This window comes from Talpa europaea (assembly GCF_964194135.1).
Source record: "Talpa europaea genome assembly, chromosome: 1".
NCBI classification, from domain to species: domain Eukaryota; kingdom Metazoa; phylum Chordata; class Mammalia; order Eulipotyphla; family Talpidae; genus Talpa; species Talpa europaea.
Genome location: NC_140073.1, coordinates 6,070,629 through 6,087,250, shown reverse-complemented (window position 1 = coordinate 6,087,250; position 16,622 = coordinate 6,070,629). Strand labels below are relative to the sequence as shown.

General features: G+C 53.6%; 1 protein-coding gene across 1 annotated transcript; it reads right to left on the bottom strand.

Moving 5' to 3' along the window:
• Positions 1-5,964: 5,964 nt before the first annotated feature.
• Positions 5,965-15,661, bottom strand: EEF1G (eukaryotic translation elongation factor 1 gamma; the record flags this gene model as incomplete). Its single annotated transcript, XM_084242514.1, is given in 11 exon segments — positions 5,965-6,197; positions 6,357-6,481; positions 6,579-6,751; positions 10,431-10,635; positions 11,007-11,136; positions 12,667-12,810; positions 13,299-13,441; positions 13,592-13,655; positions 14,310-14,468; positions 15,523-15,619; positions 15,621-15,661. Coding segments are annotated over 11 exon segments (1,440 nt in total). The 3' UTR covers positions 5,965-6,038.
• Between the last annotated feature and the right edge of the window lie 961 nt (positions 15,662-16,622).

The following is a 16,622-nucleotide window of genomic DNA, read 5'->3' as shown; positions in this document are numbered from 1 at the left end:
CAGACTGTGGTGTCCCCTGACCTGGTACTGGAGTTCCATTCAGACCTGTCTTCAGGGAAATGGGACATTATCTTTGACACGAGTACTCCCCCCCCACACACACACACACATAGACACACTACTAATTTTTAGTCATAGAGTCTCCTCAGTCCCAGCATTTGCAAGAAAACCTTATCTTCAAGAGGGTCACAGACTGCTCTGTCGAAATAAGGGCTACGGAGGATCAACCCCTCCAACCTTCCTCAGGGCATCCCGCACCTGGTCCTCTAGTCTCACTGGCAAAGCTTGGTGAGCTCCAGGACTGCTTGTTGTCGTCACAGGGATACCCCAGCGTCCCCAGCAGTGCCGCTCCCACCCCGGGGGGGGAGGGGGTTCCCTGATACATGTGTAAACTGTGTGTGATGAATCTTGGGCTCCTCTGTTGCCAGGCAACATGCCTCTGTTTTGTTCCTATTGTGAGTGTTTCCATAGCAACCGCAGAGGGGAGTTCTGTGGGCCAGCCCCTTGCAGGGGATTTCCCTTCCCCTCCCTTTGAGCGTGGTCCCCTACTCTGAAATCTGTGTATTACAGGGAAGGAAAGAGGCTGCCTGCTCCGAGGGTGACCGGAAAGGAAGTGAAGGGTGTGATCCATCCAAAGTCTCTAGCACCAGGCTTTCCCCCTGTGGAGGCCCTTTGGCACCTCAGCCTTACAAGCGCAGAAATGACAGTCACCCTCCCTGCAGCCACCTGCGATCTCCGCCGCCCCACCTCCCCACCTCCCCCCAGCCACACACCAGGCAGGCTCTGGCTGAGCGTTCCTGCCAACTCCAGCTCCTTCTCCGTTCACTTTCTTTACTCCCTCGTCTATCTTCCTCTCTAGCCGGACAGCAAACCAGTTGGGTGAGATTCTGGGATCCCAACATCATTTCCTAAGCAACTGTGAAGCCTGAAAACCCCTAACCCTAACCCAAAGTCAAAATATGAAGATGGGTCCAATCACCCCCCTCCGGATCAATTCAAGTCCAGCCTGGATTTAAACCTCACTTTTCAGAGGAGTCTGGCGTTGCTCGGAGCAGACGTCCACCATACCCGGAAACCCCGGTTCTGCTGGCTCCTATTTGAACTCTCCAGGATGGAGCAGAACCCAAATTAAGGCTCTCCAGGATCTGCCTACAGGCCCTGAGAGGAAAGAAGGCCAAGAAAGTCAGTCCAGGCAAGAGAAAGGGAACAGAAGTGGTCAGGGAGGACGTGGCCGGTAAAGTTTCAGGTATGGCTGGACGCGGGGCAGCCAAGAGGGCAGCCCCTGACTGCAAGCTGTGGGTGTAGGGACGCTGCAGGAGCAATCAGAGTCCTCCTTTATGTGGGACCCGAGTCCCACATATCAGGGAATAGGCAGCGGGTGCCCAAGACAAAGGAAAAGAGGTGAAACACGATTGAATGAGGCTGTGAAAGAAGGAAGGAGGGAGGGAGGGAGAGAAAGCAAAGAGAAGAGCCCCGAGCTGAGCTGGGGCTGGGCAGGCTGAGTAGTAAACAGCAGCCGAGGGAGGGAGCGGGAATGGACGAGCGGCCGACGCCCCAGCCAGCGCCCTCCCCAGCAGGGTGCAGGGAGGGAGGGGCCGGAGAGAGGGGGGCACCAAACTCCTCTCCCCTTTTTTGGAATCTCTCTTGCTCCCATCCTTTCCAACTTCCTCTGCCTTTCCCCCAGTTCTGGGGGAGGGGGGCGGGGATCGGGAAGGGGGGAAGGCAGTGCAGCCCGGGGTTTTGTCCCTCCTCTGCTCACACTTCCCAAGGCTGGTTTAAGGGGCTGGGAAGGAAGGGCCTAGGCTGCCCGGAGCCTGAGTCACCGCATAGCTGAGGTTCCTGTCGCTGGAAGTCCCGCCTCTGCTACACCCTGTGCCCTCTGGCCGCCCAGGACTTGGATCGCTCCCGCTGACCCTGCCCGGGGCTTGTTCCACTTTTGGCTTCTCACCCCACTTGGAGCTCCTGGATCCCTTCCACACCACCCTTGCCCGCCTCCCACCCTGGTGTGGTTTGTCCACCCTAACCATTCCTCAGCCTTGAGGGCAATACCACCCCCACCACCCCCACCGCCCGGTCTTCTAGAGAGCCAGAGTGACTCAGGGGCAGCCAAGAGACCACGTGTACCCTGATAAGTCACTTCCCCTCTCTAGGCTCCCCCGTGCCATGTGGGTACCATACAGGGGCGACTTGGGTAATCCCTGCCAAGGTACATTCTGTGAATCTGAGTCAAAGACAGATAGTTACTACTGAGGAGAGTGGGAGAAGGGGTGTGTTTGCTAACCCCTGTCCTAACAGTAGGAGTGGGTGGGGCAGAGCAGAGGCCTTGCCACCCTAGGGCAGCCAACACCCTAGACAAGTTGGTGACTCAGGTCCCACATAAAGGAGGACTTGCAGGAAGATACCCCGTAGCTCTCCTATGAGTCAGGGGAACTAGGGATCTCCCTGGAGAATGACTGGCCAGGGTCCCGCTATCACTATTCTCTCTGACACTCACAAAACATCCAGTCCCACTACAGGGCACCCTAAGCTTCCTCTGCTGGGCACCCTAAGCTCATCATACTGCCCCCTGGCCTGCTCAGCGGCTCACACCCCTCCCAGGTGGCCTTGGCAAGCCCTCTTCCTCTGCCCTCCTTCTGCTCTCTGTGGGCACCCCTCTCCACACCCTCCCTGCCAGCTCCCCTCATTTAGCCCTCAGCTCTGCCCATCCTCACTATCCACCCCCTTCCTGGCAGGCCTGCTAGATGACTGTGAAAGGGCTGAGCCAGAGGGAGAGGCCCTCACATGACAGCTGTTCCTCCTGCAGAGGGGAGGGGGCAGCTGGAAGTAGAGGGAGACACATTCCATGGCAGATCCCATCAGAAATAGCCCCAAACCCTAACCATCCAGCCCCTTGACCAGTCCAGGGCCTGCCCATCGTGCAAACATGATAGGTCCACAAGCTCCCTTTGGAATCCTGAGGAAATCAGGGAAACAAAGAAGGGTGGAGAAGAAGGCCAGAGGGGAAAGGGCTACAAGAATGAAGACCCAGAACATCTAGAGATACAGGGTCACCAAGGACATCTTGGCCTTGGAACGAGGCCCACCCACCCAAGGAATTCTAATTCTTGTGGGAGATTCTCATGAAGAAAGTGCTGCTCTCAAGTCACCAACACTATTCCCACCTCTACCCATCCCTTGGGTGCAGAGGCACCAGGACATCCCAGTAATGCCATGGGAGGAAAATGACAGCCTTTCCCAGGAGCCATGCCAGCCTGGTTGCAAACAGACAAGAGCAGGTGGCATAGTTTCTGTAACCTTTCAAGAGTGCCAACATTTCAGCTGCACGTTAGGGGAAGAATTGAGAAGAGGGTGAGCTACGTTCAAATATGCAGAGGACCAAAGCAACCCGGGGAAGTTAGTGTCCTGGAGGTGCCACTTGCTGGCAGGGTGAGCCAGGGAAGCAGCAGCCAACTAGGAAAACCTATTTGCGGTGTGGAGAGAAAGTTCTGGGTGAACTTTCACTCTGTGTGAGGACAGAGTGCTCGTTGCCATGAAAACCACAGTATTAATTTCAAAAATGACGGGGTGGAGCCTCCCAAGAGCTTCATTCCTCTCCCTTCACATTCTGGACCCTTCCCCCACCTTTCAAAGGGGAAGTGGCACATTTGGGGCATGTGGGCAGCTGGTGGGATGGGTCTGACCCAAGGAAGGCAGCAGCTGTCCCACTCAAGCTCAAAGCAGTATGTGAAAAGAAGAAGACAATCTAGGTCTTTCTTGGAAGGACTTTAAAGGCTTTGGCTTTATAATAAGTGACTTAGGCAGAATGGGCCAGCAAGGCTAAATAAAATAAATAGCTGCTTAGAACCAGTATCCACTGGCTTATCTACCAGCTAGCCCCTGGCGGGCGCTGCCGCTCACACTCCAGGCTGCGTAAAGATGTCACCTGTCGAGGCACCTGAGAGGCGACCCCCTCGAGTTTCTGCACCTCCCCTTCTGGAGCCAAGACTTAGCCTAGTAAGCGGAGGAAAAGGCCTCCTTCTTCCCCCATTCCCCTGTCCTCCGGCTTCAGGCCCTGTTCTCAGGACGACCCACTCGCGGCGCCCCCTTCGCTTTCCGCCGCGACCCCAGCCCGCTCTAGGTGGCGCGCGGGCTGCACGAGCGCCCCCGGCACGTCGGGAAAACCGCCCAGCAACCGGAGACGTCTCCCAGGCGCGGGCTCTGATTGGCTGCCGCGACGGGCGCTCCTCCCACGGCGGGAGGAGCGGAGAATGGGGCCCACCCGGCCCGGATTGGGGGGGGCGCGAGCGCCCAGACCGCGTTGGAGCGGTGAGTCAGGCCTCCCCGGGGCAGGGCGGGGACCTAACCAAATCCAGATGTCCTTCACCTCTTTCCCGCCCCATCTGCCGCGGGACACGCCCGCTGTTAACCTCTTCTGGCCCGGCCGGCAGGGACGTCCCTCCCGCCCAAGCCGCCTGGAAGGGCTTGCTGAGCTTTGCTGCGGCCACAGCCCCCTGCCCTCGGGACACCCCTCACACCCCGCCTCCCGCGGGTCCTGGCCCTCTCCCAAGCGCTGGCCCAGCCTCATCCAAGCTGGCTGCCCTCCTCTGCACCGAGCCGCCAGAGCTAGAGGCACAGGAGGCAGGACGTGTGGATGAGTCACTCTTCCTGCAGACTCAGGGGTCCCCCCCCCACCCCGTCCACGGGGGCTGCCAGGCCTGCTGCGCCCCCAAGATGGGCCCACCCAGCACATAACCCCACTTCTTCACTTGGGATCCAATGGGCCTCAGCCCTGCCCCCTCAACCCTAAACCTACTTTAACAACTTGGTGTCTTTTGCCTAAATCTTTGGCTACCAGGAGGGTAGTGAAGATTAACCCAGCCAAGGGGGTGTGGTGGGAACCAGAACTTGGGAGGGGTGTCTGACAGGTTCAGTGAGGCCCCAGAAACCAGCCCAGGACACACCCCAGCCAGCATGGAGATCCTATCCAAGAGGAGCCCCAATGCTCCAAACCATGACAGGCAGCAGGAGTTTGGATCCAGCTCAAGACAAGCTGCCAGCGAGCAAACTCCAGAGCAAGAACCCAAATTACAGCTCCCCTCTGCTCATTTGCTCCCTGCCCAGCAGGGCCCAGCAGCTGTGTCAGGGTACCCAATGAGCCCCACCAAATCTGGCATGGTCAGGTCAGCCCCTTCCCCGCCCAAGCCAAGAGCCTCCCACAGCGCTTGGGCCAGGGGGTGGGAGGAGATAAGGGCACCTGGACACCCACGGCAGCCACAACCACCCCTGCCCCAGGATGCAGGGCGGACTAGCTCTCCAGTTTCAGCTGAGCTATCCAGAACGTCAGAGAACAGCAAGAATCCTTGAATGGGGTATAACCAAAAATTAACTCAAAGAAGGAGAACTAGCACTGTTCCGAGTAGGGTAACTGCCAGGAGGCAGCTACAGGGACACCCCATGGGCCTCCACCCAAGGTGTGATCGCTGGCAAATTACTTAAATCTCTGAATCCCACACTTCCTTGTTAGAACGCAGAGGTGCCCCGAGATGATCTGCAGGCAGGGAAGGGCCAAGAGGCGAGTGACTGTTCCGAGTGCCTGATCTCGCTGCTCATGCAGTCTTCCAGCCACAACAGCCACCTGCCTACCTCACGGCCAGGATGTGAAGTCCCTCTGCACCCTTGCGGGTGCCGTGGCACACCAGCTCTTACCATTCTCCCTTCACTGGGGAAGGTCTGGAATCTGGTCCCCAAGAATCGGGCAGTTAGAGCCCCGTGTCACCACCCACCCTGGCTGCATCCAAGCTTCCCCAACTGAAAAGCAGTTATCACAGGAGGTGGCAATAAAATCACAACTGAGGCGAGACCTCTGTTTCTGCTCTTCTGAAGACTTCTCTCTGGAGATGCTGAGCATAGAAAACACCCTGCTTCGACCTATCTACCCCCTTTGAAGAAGGCACCCCTCACAAAGGAGGCAAGACAGGGAAAGGGTTCAATGTTCAGTTTCCTTTAATGACCCCCATTCTCCCTGAAAGGCAGGTGCCGGCAGCTAGGCCACAAGGTGTTCACTTGAAGATCTTGCCCTGATTGAAGGCTTTGCCCACATGCTGGAAGGCCCCCTCCCAGGAAAAGTACTCTCGAACCAGCGTCTGGGTCTCCTCGCTGCCAGGATCCAGTTTCCGCCACGTGTATGACTCATAGTCCACCTGCCAGTCTGGACTCAGCTGGAGAGAAAAAGCCTGGTTAGGGGGTTCTGGGCCACACCTGTACTTCCACTCAGACCCATGTATCAGATCCCAGGACACACTCCTCGAGCTCTCCCGGAAGGAAAGTGTGCACTTCCCGCCCTGAAGAGATAGAGTCCTCCCCTCCACCGTCCTCACCGGAAAGGCAAGCTCTTGGCCTCGGAAAACCCAGACTCCAGAAATGGAGCTGCTGTTGTTGGTTCCAAAGAGAATGACACTGGCAAAGGCATTCTTCCTCAGCTTGTCCAATCGCTGGAACATTCCTGAAGGGTCGAGGGAACATTCAGTCTTGGGAATCACATCACCTACTACCTCGCCCTCCCTTTCTCTTCCACAAACCACCCTCTTCTTTCTTCTCACCAGTGATGAGGTTGCAACTCATGAAGGTCTGGGTGAGCTCCTCGGGGAAGCGGTACTCGGAGTACCACAGGGACCAGCCATCCCTATCAAGGTGCTCCCAGAAGTACGGCAGCGCCACCGAGAGCGTGTTCTCGTTGGAGTACTTGCGCTTGAATTCATCCAACACAAAGGAGCTGGATGGAGGACAAGAGCAAAGAGGTCCATGAGGGGAGGGTGCTACAGAGGCAGCCAAGAGTGGTTAAGGAGCTAAGGGTGTTTTCAACAAAGTTGCTGGACGGGCCTCCCCTGGTGGCGCAGGCGGTTGAGTGCCGCGCTGTGAAGCTGTCCACAGCCTCTGCAGCGCCGGTTTGATCCTGGCCGGCTGGCGAGGGTCCCACATGGCACGGCAGACCTCTCCTGTCTCGCCCACTGCTCCCCTCAGCAGTGTATTTCAGTCTGTCTGCCTGTTCTGCTCCCTGCTCTGTCTCTGGTGAATCCGCTCACCCTCCCACGCATCTGGCCTGTACCCTGGTTCTTGTATAAAATGAATCAATCAATCTTTAAAAAAAAAAAAAAAAAAACAAAAAAAACAAAGTCTCCGGACAGGCAGATGTGTACAACCATGAGGGAGGCACGCTGACCAGTGTGAACAAGGGCCTACGGTGCTCCCCTGGCTCCTCACCCCTAGCCTAAATATGCTGAGCACCAGGAGGTTAGGACCTGGGGACAGGTCTGCAGGGCAGCAGGCTGGATAGGCATGGCTAACTGCTGCCCTCTAGTGGAGAGGTGGACTCCTATTCCCCAGGGCTAGCTGCCTGCAGCCGAGCCCCTCCAGGCTCCTCCACAGGAGTCACACAGGCTCACTGACTCATCTCAGCCTCTCCCTCACCGCCCAGGCCTCTTGGGGTTACACACTATAATATGATAGCAATGTAAGTGGGGAACATTTTCAAAGGGACTCCACCCCAAATATTATCCCCGTGTCCTTCAGTCACTCTGCCCAGAAACAAGTGCAGATGCAGAAAATCCCTTAAAAGTTCAAGTTCTCTTTGAAGCCAAGAATGCCAGTGTCAAATGTGAGGTCCTCCCTGCCCACAGTAAGGGTTCCTTCCAGTCATTCCCAACCACAAAACACATGCTGGCTGAAGAAAATGACCCAAAATGCCAGCAAAGAAGATAACAATAAATGTTCTTGTATATTCCCTGCTAATATTCCAAAGATGATAAATGTAAATTTTGCCCCTTTCACAATGTATTCATTAATGCTATGATATGCTACAGAGAATTTTCTGCAAATGTTTTAATGGCTAACAATCTCCTATTGCATGAATGAATGTGCCATCAACCTATTAAACCAGTTGGTTCAATTATTCCTTTAGTATAAATAATGCCAGGATATCACACATTTCACTCCTTACAACCGCCCTAGAGTTAGAGACTTTCACCCCAACCCTTTACAAGTAAGGTATAACCTGCCTAGGTTAGATGCAGCAAAGAATCTGCTCTTTGACCCTAGGTCTGGTGTTCCTTCCCACATACAATCAGAAACCTCATCTGAGCAGCTTTAAAATCTCAAGCACCCAGGGCCTCCCCTGGTGGCGCAGGCGGTTAAGCGCCGCGCTGTGAAGCTATCCGTAGCCTATGCAGCGCAGGTTCAATCCCGGCCGACCAGCGAGGGTCCCACATGGCACAGCAGACCTCTCCTGTTGCACCCACTGCTCCCCTCAGCAGTGTATTTCAAAAGTCTGCCTGTTCTGTTGCCCACTCTCTCTGGTGAATCCTCTCACCCTCCCACACATCTGGCCTATACCCCAATTCTTGTATAAATAAATCTTTAAAAAAAAAAAAACAAAAAAACTCAAGCACCCAAAAGGGACTAGGGATTTCTTTACACAGTTCAAACATTACTGCTCATGCGCACGTATCAATGTTTTCCAAGTGACCACAGCCTCAGAACAGCAACTGAAATTAGTTGACAAGCCTTAAAAAGACTAGAATTAACCTTGGATAAATGAGTCTTTGGTTATTGAATGTAGTTACCTCTGTGACATTAAAAAAAAAAAATCCAGAAAATCACCTTGGTAGCCGAGGAAAGCATTACTGTAATTCAACAGATATTAACAAATATTCCCAAAAAGGATACTTTACTGCTCTTCTTTTCTATCCAGTGTACAGACGTAACGTGAAAATCTCTAGCTAATACTTAAGCATTAAGCTTAACAACAGCACATGTAATTCAGGTGAGTTATCACAGCTCATTTACACACACCAAGTATCCTGTTCTACCTCTGGCCTGCTCCCGCGAGGCTCAAGGCAGATCACTTTAGTACCAGAAGAAGCAGGTAGGCAGCTACATCATCCAGGCCTTCTTGGTGTATCTGGTTGTACAAGCTCTCAGCTCTTCCAAGTTGCTCCCCAAATAGCCAACTGTCACTGGAACTTCAGTAGTAAGATATTTACAACTCACCTCAAAGCACTGCCTCACAGCACAAGCCCTCTGTACTAGCTTAGCCCAAGTCAGAATATCACCCCACAGATCACAGACCAACCAGCCAATATGGCTGGCGTTTGGGAATGGCAGAGCAGTGGGTGAAAAAGAGTAAAGGGTCCATGGAAAAGACTCGCGTACTACTTAAGCTAAAATGACGCGGGGCAGGGAATGAAGACAGAACTGATGGTAGAGAAGTAGACAAAAATCTCCCCTTCATGCATTCCTTCTTCCAAGAGCCATTTCTGCTGAAGAAATGACAGATGACCACCCTATCTACCTCCTTCTCCTTGAGAGGTCACACCCCCGATTTAGAGACCATGCACCAGAGAGGCTGTGGGGCCATGGTCACACTTTCTCTCATCGAGCCATTTCCAGTCTGACTCACCCAAACGGAATAAAAGGAGCAAAGGAAAGGACGTGGTGCAGGCTGCTGCTACGGGGGGCCAGCAAGCAAAAGCCAGGCCCTTGGCCCCTGCCTCCCTGCACTGCACCTCAAATCTCCAGGAGCCTGGTCAAGACCAATACACCCCCATACCAGCTCTGTCCCTACCTGCCTGAAAAGCAGGCACCGTCTCAGTCATGAGGAGTATTTGTTTTTTTGCTCTTTTTTAAAGTAAGTAATTTCTTTTTTTTTTTTTTTTTAAAGATTTACTTATTTATTTATACAAGCACTGGGTACAGTCAGAAGAGCGGTAGGCTGTGGCGCCGGTTCGATCCCCGGCTGCTCCCCGGCCACAGGAGGAGGGTCCCACATGGCACGCAGACCTCTCCTGCCGCCCGCTGCTCCCCTCAGCAGTGTACTTCGGTCCTTCTGCCTGCTCTGCTCCCCTCTCTGGCTCTGGTGAATTCTCTCACCCTCCCGCGCTTCTGACTGTACCCAGTGCATGTATAAACAAAACAAACAAACAAAATAAATAAAACATGCCTCTATTAAAAAAAAAAAAAAGAGCGGTAGGGTGAGAGAATTCACCAGAGCCAGAGTGGGGAGCAGAGCAGGCAGAAGGACCAAAGTATACTGCTGAGGGGAGCAGCGGGCAGCAGAGGAGCTCTGCGCGCCATGCGGGACCCTCCTCCGGTGGCCGGGGAGCAGCGGGGGATCGAACCAGCACTGCAGAGGCTGCGGGCAGCTTCGCAACCCAGTGATCAACCGCTGCGCCACCAGGAGGCCCTCATAAAGAGTATTTGAACTTGCTTCTACTTTCAAAATTCACCCAATTTTGAGGAGAAATCCAGGAAGTTACTTCACGTGCAACTAAAATACACCTTCAATTTTGTAGGGAAAACATCAAGTTCTGGCCCGTGTTGTGTGAGAAGGCACACGTGCGGAGGGCGGGGGGGCACCTTTGTGGGCTCCCAGGCCCACCCTCACCACCAGGTCTTACCTCTTGGGTAGGTGAGCAAAGGGGTCCTTCGCCTTGGGCTCGGCAGCCAGCGCCTGCTCACACTCGTCCATCTCGTCCTCAGGTGCCGGGGCTGCAGCCTTCTTTTCCTCCTTCCGCTCCGCCTGGGGCTTCTGCTTTTCCTCCCGAGAGCCCTTCTCCTTCCGTGGGGTGTCCTTTTTAGGCTGGCTCTCTGCAAACTTTTTAGCTGGATGCACAGCAAGGCAGAAGTCAGTACCCCCTTTCACATCCCTCCAATCCAGGCCGCAAGCAGGGACAAGGAGGCAAACTGCTAGCTGGGATGCTCAGGGGCTCGGCTCTACCCTGCCCGGCCACCGCTTCACGGCGCATCTGGAGCGAGGCCCTCAGCGGCAAAAGCACATGCACTGTATGTAGCCCCAAACCACCCCAAGCGAGTAGGTGTGTGCATAAAAAACATGCTTCTCAAAACAGTAGTTACTACATGTGCTGTCCTACCCAAAAGCCAGACAGGAAGTCACGCACTGAGGTGGCACCAGGCTGCCCCGCCCCAGCCTCCCCAGCTCGGGCGGCACACACTCCCCAACCTCCTCGACTCACCATCAAACTGGGCCATCTTCTCACAGAGCTTCACCTCCCCCAAGACAGCCCGGAACTGGGGCTGGTTAATGCAGGTGAGGAACCAGCGGTTGGTATTGGGGAAGGCCTGACGGAAAGAAGGCTCCAGGACCTGCCAGGAGGGGAAGGTGAAACCAAGTCAGCAGAGGGAAAGGTCCTGAAGAGGTTCAAGCCAGAGACCCAGAGAGCCTTGTTTCATCTTCTCCTCTCCACTCCAAGAAAGCGGTTCCCAACAAGATACCAACTCACCCGGGAGAGCTGCCTCCCGTTTACTCCCTGACCTCTTTTCTGCAGTCCAGTCCAAGTGGATGGATGCTCGCTCCCACACTCCATTTCCCAGGAGCCTTCAAGATAGGCACCACACAGGCGGTGTGCCCGTACAACCTCACATCTTGGTAAACTTAAAAATAAAGGCTGGAGGGCCTCCCCGGTGGCGCAGCGGTAGAGCACTGGGTTGCGAAGCTGCCCGCGGCCTCTGCGGCGCCGGTTCAATCCCCGGCTGCTCCCCGGCCACCGGAGGAGGGTCCCACATGGCGCGCAGACCTCTCCTGCCGCCCGCTGCTCCCCTCAGCAGTGTACTTCTGTCCTTCTGCCTGCTCTGCTCCCCGCTCTGGCTCTGGTGAATTCTCTCACCCTCCCGCGCCTCTGACTGTACCCAGTGCATGTATAAACAAAACAAAAACAAACAAGCAAACAAATAAAGAAAAACATAACATGCCTCTATTAAAAAAAAAAAATCTTTTAAAAAAATAAATAAATAAATAAAGGCTGGAGGAACCAGAGGACTATCAATTGCTCATTCTGTGCAATAAAGTAAGAACAATCTACGTAACTATGTGACACATATATGCAAACTGCAGAAAGTAAAAGAATATTCAACAGCGAGAAAGTTTATTTCAGAGTAAAAGCCAGTTCTTTCAACTTAAGTTTCATTAAAAAATCCTTTACCACTTTTTAGTTTGCCAAGATTAGGCAAAAAATAAAGTTCTGTCCAAGAGACCGAAAACAACATCCGTTCTGCAGCACTTCCGTGGTGCTTGCAAGCACCTAACAGCTGCAGCCCCAGGCCAAGTTCCATTTCTCCTCACGCACGAAATAGGCACTAAGATTCACTAAGACATCCCATAAGGCCTTGGCTCAGGGTCTGGTGCAGAAGCAGGTGCTTTTTCTAGAGCATTATCACGGCACTGTTCTGGACCAGCATCGGTCCGAGAGCTGCTGCTTACAAACCAAGTAACACATCATCTTCTTTGCTCCAGTAACTTCACAGGGCCCAGGACTGACCAGTTTACACAAGGGAAAATACAGGTCTAACATAATCCTCATGCATACCCCCACTTTACAGCCACTAATTAGGGAAGTCAAAGACTGACGTTCATTCCACCTTCCTCAAGTCTGGAAGCCAAAGCTACCTCTGACCTCACAACCAGGGCTTCTCCAAGAAACATCGTAACAAACTAAACATCCCGGCTGCCAAACTGAGAGCAAGGATATAACCAAACTTCTCTTGCTTTTTTCTAAGCAGGCCCCTACCCAGCCCTGGGACGCCCTCACATCCACGTTCTCAGCATATTACAGGGTCACCTATAAGACCCATCACTTTGTTTCTAACCCCACCAACCTGGTTCTTTATAGACTTCACCTGTTTATAGAGCCACAACAGGGTGCAGACAACTGTGATGTCGGCCAGTGTCACTCGTTCGCCCACCAGAAAAGTCCTTGTCATCAAGTGAGCGTCCAGCAACCCCAGGATTCGCTTCACCTCCTCCTTTGCATTCTCTGTGGCCTATTGATTTAAAAGGAACAAATGTATCATTGGGTCCCATTCGACCCCTGGCTCCCAATAGTCGAACCAAGGTAGCTATTTCCATGTCCTGGCTCACCCCACCCTCCTTCAATGGCATCACAGTCTAAAAGCATTCCAGGTCTCACCAACAAATCTCTCAATGCTAAATGTCCTCCTTCATTTCTCATTATCTGTGGATTTCAGAAGCAATCTCTGAAGCCATTTAGTCTAACCACTCCACTGTCAACTGCTGTCTCCCCTCTGACTGCTCACGGTGTCTCCTCTGTCACGATGGGACACCACCTCCACTGGGTCCTCTCTGACAATATTCTGATAAAGGACCCAGATACCAGCAACAGCCCAGGGCTCCAAACCTACACCCCAAAGACTAGGTCTCTACAACCCAGGTATTCTCATCACCCTTTCTTCAGCTGATCATATTTCATATTCCCTGACACTCCGTGCCCCGGCTTTGCCCCAAGGCTTACCTGCTTGTTGTGGTGCATGATGCCCAAGGTGGGGAAGACCCAGGTGCTGGCTGGGGGCACTATGTCGCTATCAGCAAAGCTCACCCACTGTACCACCTGGGCAGCTGCCTCTGGAGTACTTCCCCGCAGCTCCTCGTTGCTCACTGCAGAGGCAGGACGCAAAGGTCAAACTTTGGAGTTGTGCCAACACCAAACCAGGTCCTTGAAAATCCCTCACCTTGTCCACTCCAGCTCACCCCCTTCAACACCCCTCACCTCCAGGCCCTCCCATTCCCACATCCACTGCAAATTACCATAGTAGGCAATGGCATTGCTTTCGAACACACAGAATCCATCATCACCCTCAAATGCTGGAACCTGGCGACAAAGCAGTCAAGAGAGAAAATACACAGTAATTTCTCACTAAAGCCAAGGAACTGAAATGTTTCCTATAAAAGCTTTCATATAAGGCTGACAAGCCTTGCTAAATTCTTGATACTATGAAACTCAGGAACCAAAAAAATTTAAGTAATTTGGTCTCCTCTGCCATCTGAACTCAGAACACTTAAGAAACCCAAAAGATTTAGATCTTACTGAATATTCATCTACAGTCCCTCAAATATGCAAAAGACCAGAAACCAAATCTTCGTCTGTAACATTCAAAGTATCACCAGGCCCCCCACACAGCCATGATCTCTTCAAGCCTTGGCATGGTTATCTGTCTCTGTAAGCCCCTGGAAGCAGATGTGCACAGTAGAGAGACTAAAAACACTTGGTCAAAACTCCTTCAGCAAACACCCAGAAGCATGTGAATTTATATGACCACTGAATAGCTCTGTGTTATTTCTAAATACAAGTTAATCTATAAATCTCTAAAAATACATGTTTCGGCACACTGAAATGTACCCCCAGCCCCCAAAATAGTAACACAGAAAGCTCCCACTTAAAGATGGAAGGCATCTTCAGAGTGATAGAATCTGATGGTTCCTAGGTTTCTCAAGACCAGAGGCCCCTCTCTACTTCCCTACTCACCTTGCCGGCAGGAAATTTACGGAGAAATTCAGGGGTGCGGTTGGTTTGGCCAAAATGGAAGTGGGGTGGTGCGGAGAGCACGCGGACCTGAGCCCCGCTGTACTGGGCGGCAATGAGGGCCTTGAAGGCCCTCCAGTTTTCAGGGTATGTGTACAGGGTCTGTGCAAGAAAAAGGGCATTGACATTAGTGGGAGAAGGGTCCCGGTGCATGTCACCTCTGGGATGCCTTCCCTAATTTCCCAACCTGTTCAGCCCCCGTGGTGAATCAATTTCTCTGCTATCTGTCATGTGTAATCAGAATCCTTCCCAAATCCCAGAACAGAACTACACAGCAGCTGCTAAATAAAGCTTGTTGACAGACCTGACCTTCCCTAAGGACATCTCCACAAGCATTCTCTTCCCCTCAAACATCTCCAAGATATCCAGAACTTGTAGCTCCCTCAGACTCCATCTGCTCACATACACCCCACCCCTCCCATCCCATAACCCCGTTTCATTCATTGATGGTTACCCAGCGCCTACTCCACCGCCCAGCCCCTTCCAAAGCATCAGCCTGGTCTCCAAGACTCACACACCGAGCCAGAGATTTCCAAGTTCCCCCCAGAACAGCCACGGAGGCACCGGGTGGCACCTTCTCTTCCTAAATCAGTTCCTCTCCCCAAAAGAGCCTTTCTTTCCTCGCCACGCGTACCATCCCTCCGGTCCCGTCCCGCAGTGAGTTCTCTGCTGTTGCCTTCTCTGCTATTAACCTGGCCAGCGGGGTCCAACTGCACCGTCCGGCGATCTCTGTCGCTCCCAAACCTCCCTGACGAACGACCTTAATCGCGGCCAGCCACACATACCCACAAAGACCCTTCCCGTCACTCCGTCCCTACTGATGCCCCACAAAACGCTCGCCAAAGTTGTCAATCTGCCCAGATCCCACGTCTCGCGGCGGCAATGAACCCGAATCCTGTCTCAGGCCCCGGGTGGCCAGGGTCCGGCATTTCTTTCTCCTCTCCCCCAGACTCTTCCACCTCTTTGGCCTCGGAGAGCCCCAGTCTCAGTTCCCCACCAGCAGGGCCTGGAAGCCCTGCTCTCCAACAGCACAGTATCTAGACTCCGGATTAGTCCCCCACTCGGCCCCAGAACTCCTCTGGCGCCGGCTGACCCCATTCGGACAGAGGATGGCATCGGATAGGGTGACCTGGATCGCCAGAGCCGGCAAACTCACCCCAGCCGCCATGGTGATTCCGCAGAGAAAGGGGGTGGGGCTCTTGGCGCTGCCGCAAAGTACGCCGCCAGGGAGAGAAGGGAGGGGGCGGTCAGGGGAGAGCCGTAGAGAAACAGCTGCCGGAAAGCGAGGACGGCATAGAAGGCATACGCACGACAGTTCAGTATTCCGCCCGAGTTGGAAAAAGGGGGTGGGGCCCGCGGGCGGGCGCGGGGAAGGCGCGCGCCTGCGCGGTGGGGCGCTCGGCTGGCCCGCCCCTGGGTCTGGCCAATCCGAGGCCCGAAGAGGCGGTAGAAGGCGCGGAGGGAGGGGAATCTGTGAGAACCCGCTGGCAAGCCGCCCCTTGGCAGCTACGTGGCGCCCTGAGGGTCCGGCGCCCGGCGGGCTCTCAGAGGCCTCCCCCCGCGTCGTGGTACAAGTGAGACCCAGCCACGAGTGATTGGATGGGGGGCCTGCCAGACCCCAACATCAGTTTGTGTGCTTCCCAGCGTGGGAGGGGGCAGTGTGCCAAGTTCCTTTTGTTCCCGCGCTGGTTTTATTCTAGAGGCCGTGTGTGGACGGCAGCGCCGGTCTGAAAACACCTCGGTGAAAGTCAGGTTTTCTAACATGAAACGTGGAACATCCTGCCGCGACTGAATGCTGTTATTTCGAGAGGGGTGCTAGACCTCTGACCTGCAAGGGGGGGGGGGGTATGAGGGAGCACACACCCCACAACCCCCATCCTCAGACACAGGCCTGAAAGCCTTTTCTTCAATTGAAAATGGGTTGAATTCTGGTCTCACTCATAGCACGAATCTAGAAAACTTAAATAAAGGACCAGGAAAAAGAATAACTATTAAGAAAGAAAATATCAAAATCAACAACCAACCATGAACCAGAGACACTCTATGGGAGGTGGGGGGCGGGGAAAGGAGGGATTGGGGTCAAAATAAGGAGGTTGTAATTATATGGAGAATATAAAAATAAAATTTAAATTAAAAATAAATAAAATAGGTTGAATTCTATTAAATGAGAAAGGATAAGAACCCCGGGGCCTCCCAGGTGGCGCAGAGGGTTGACCGCAGAGGGTTGAGCACAGAGCTGGGAAGCGGCTTGATTCG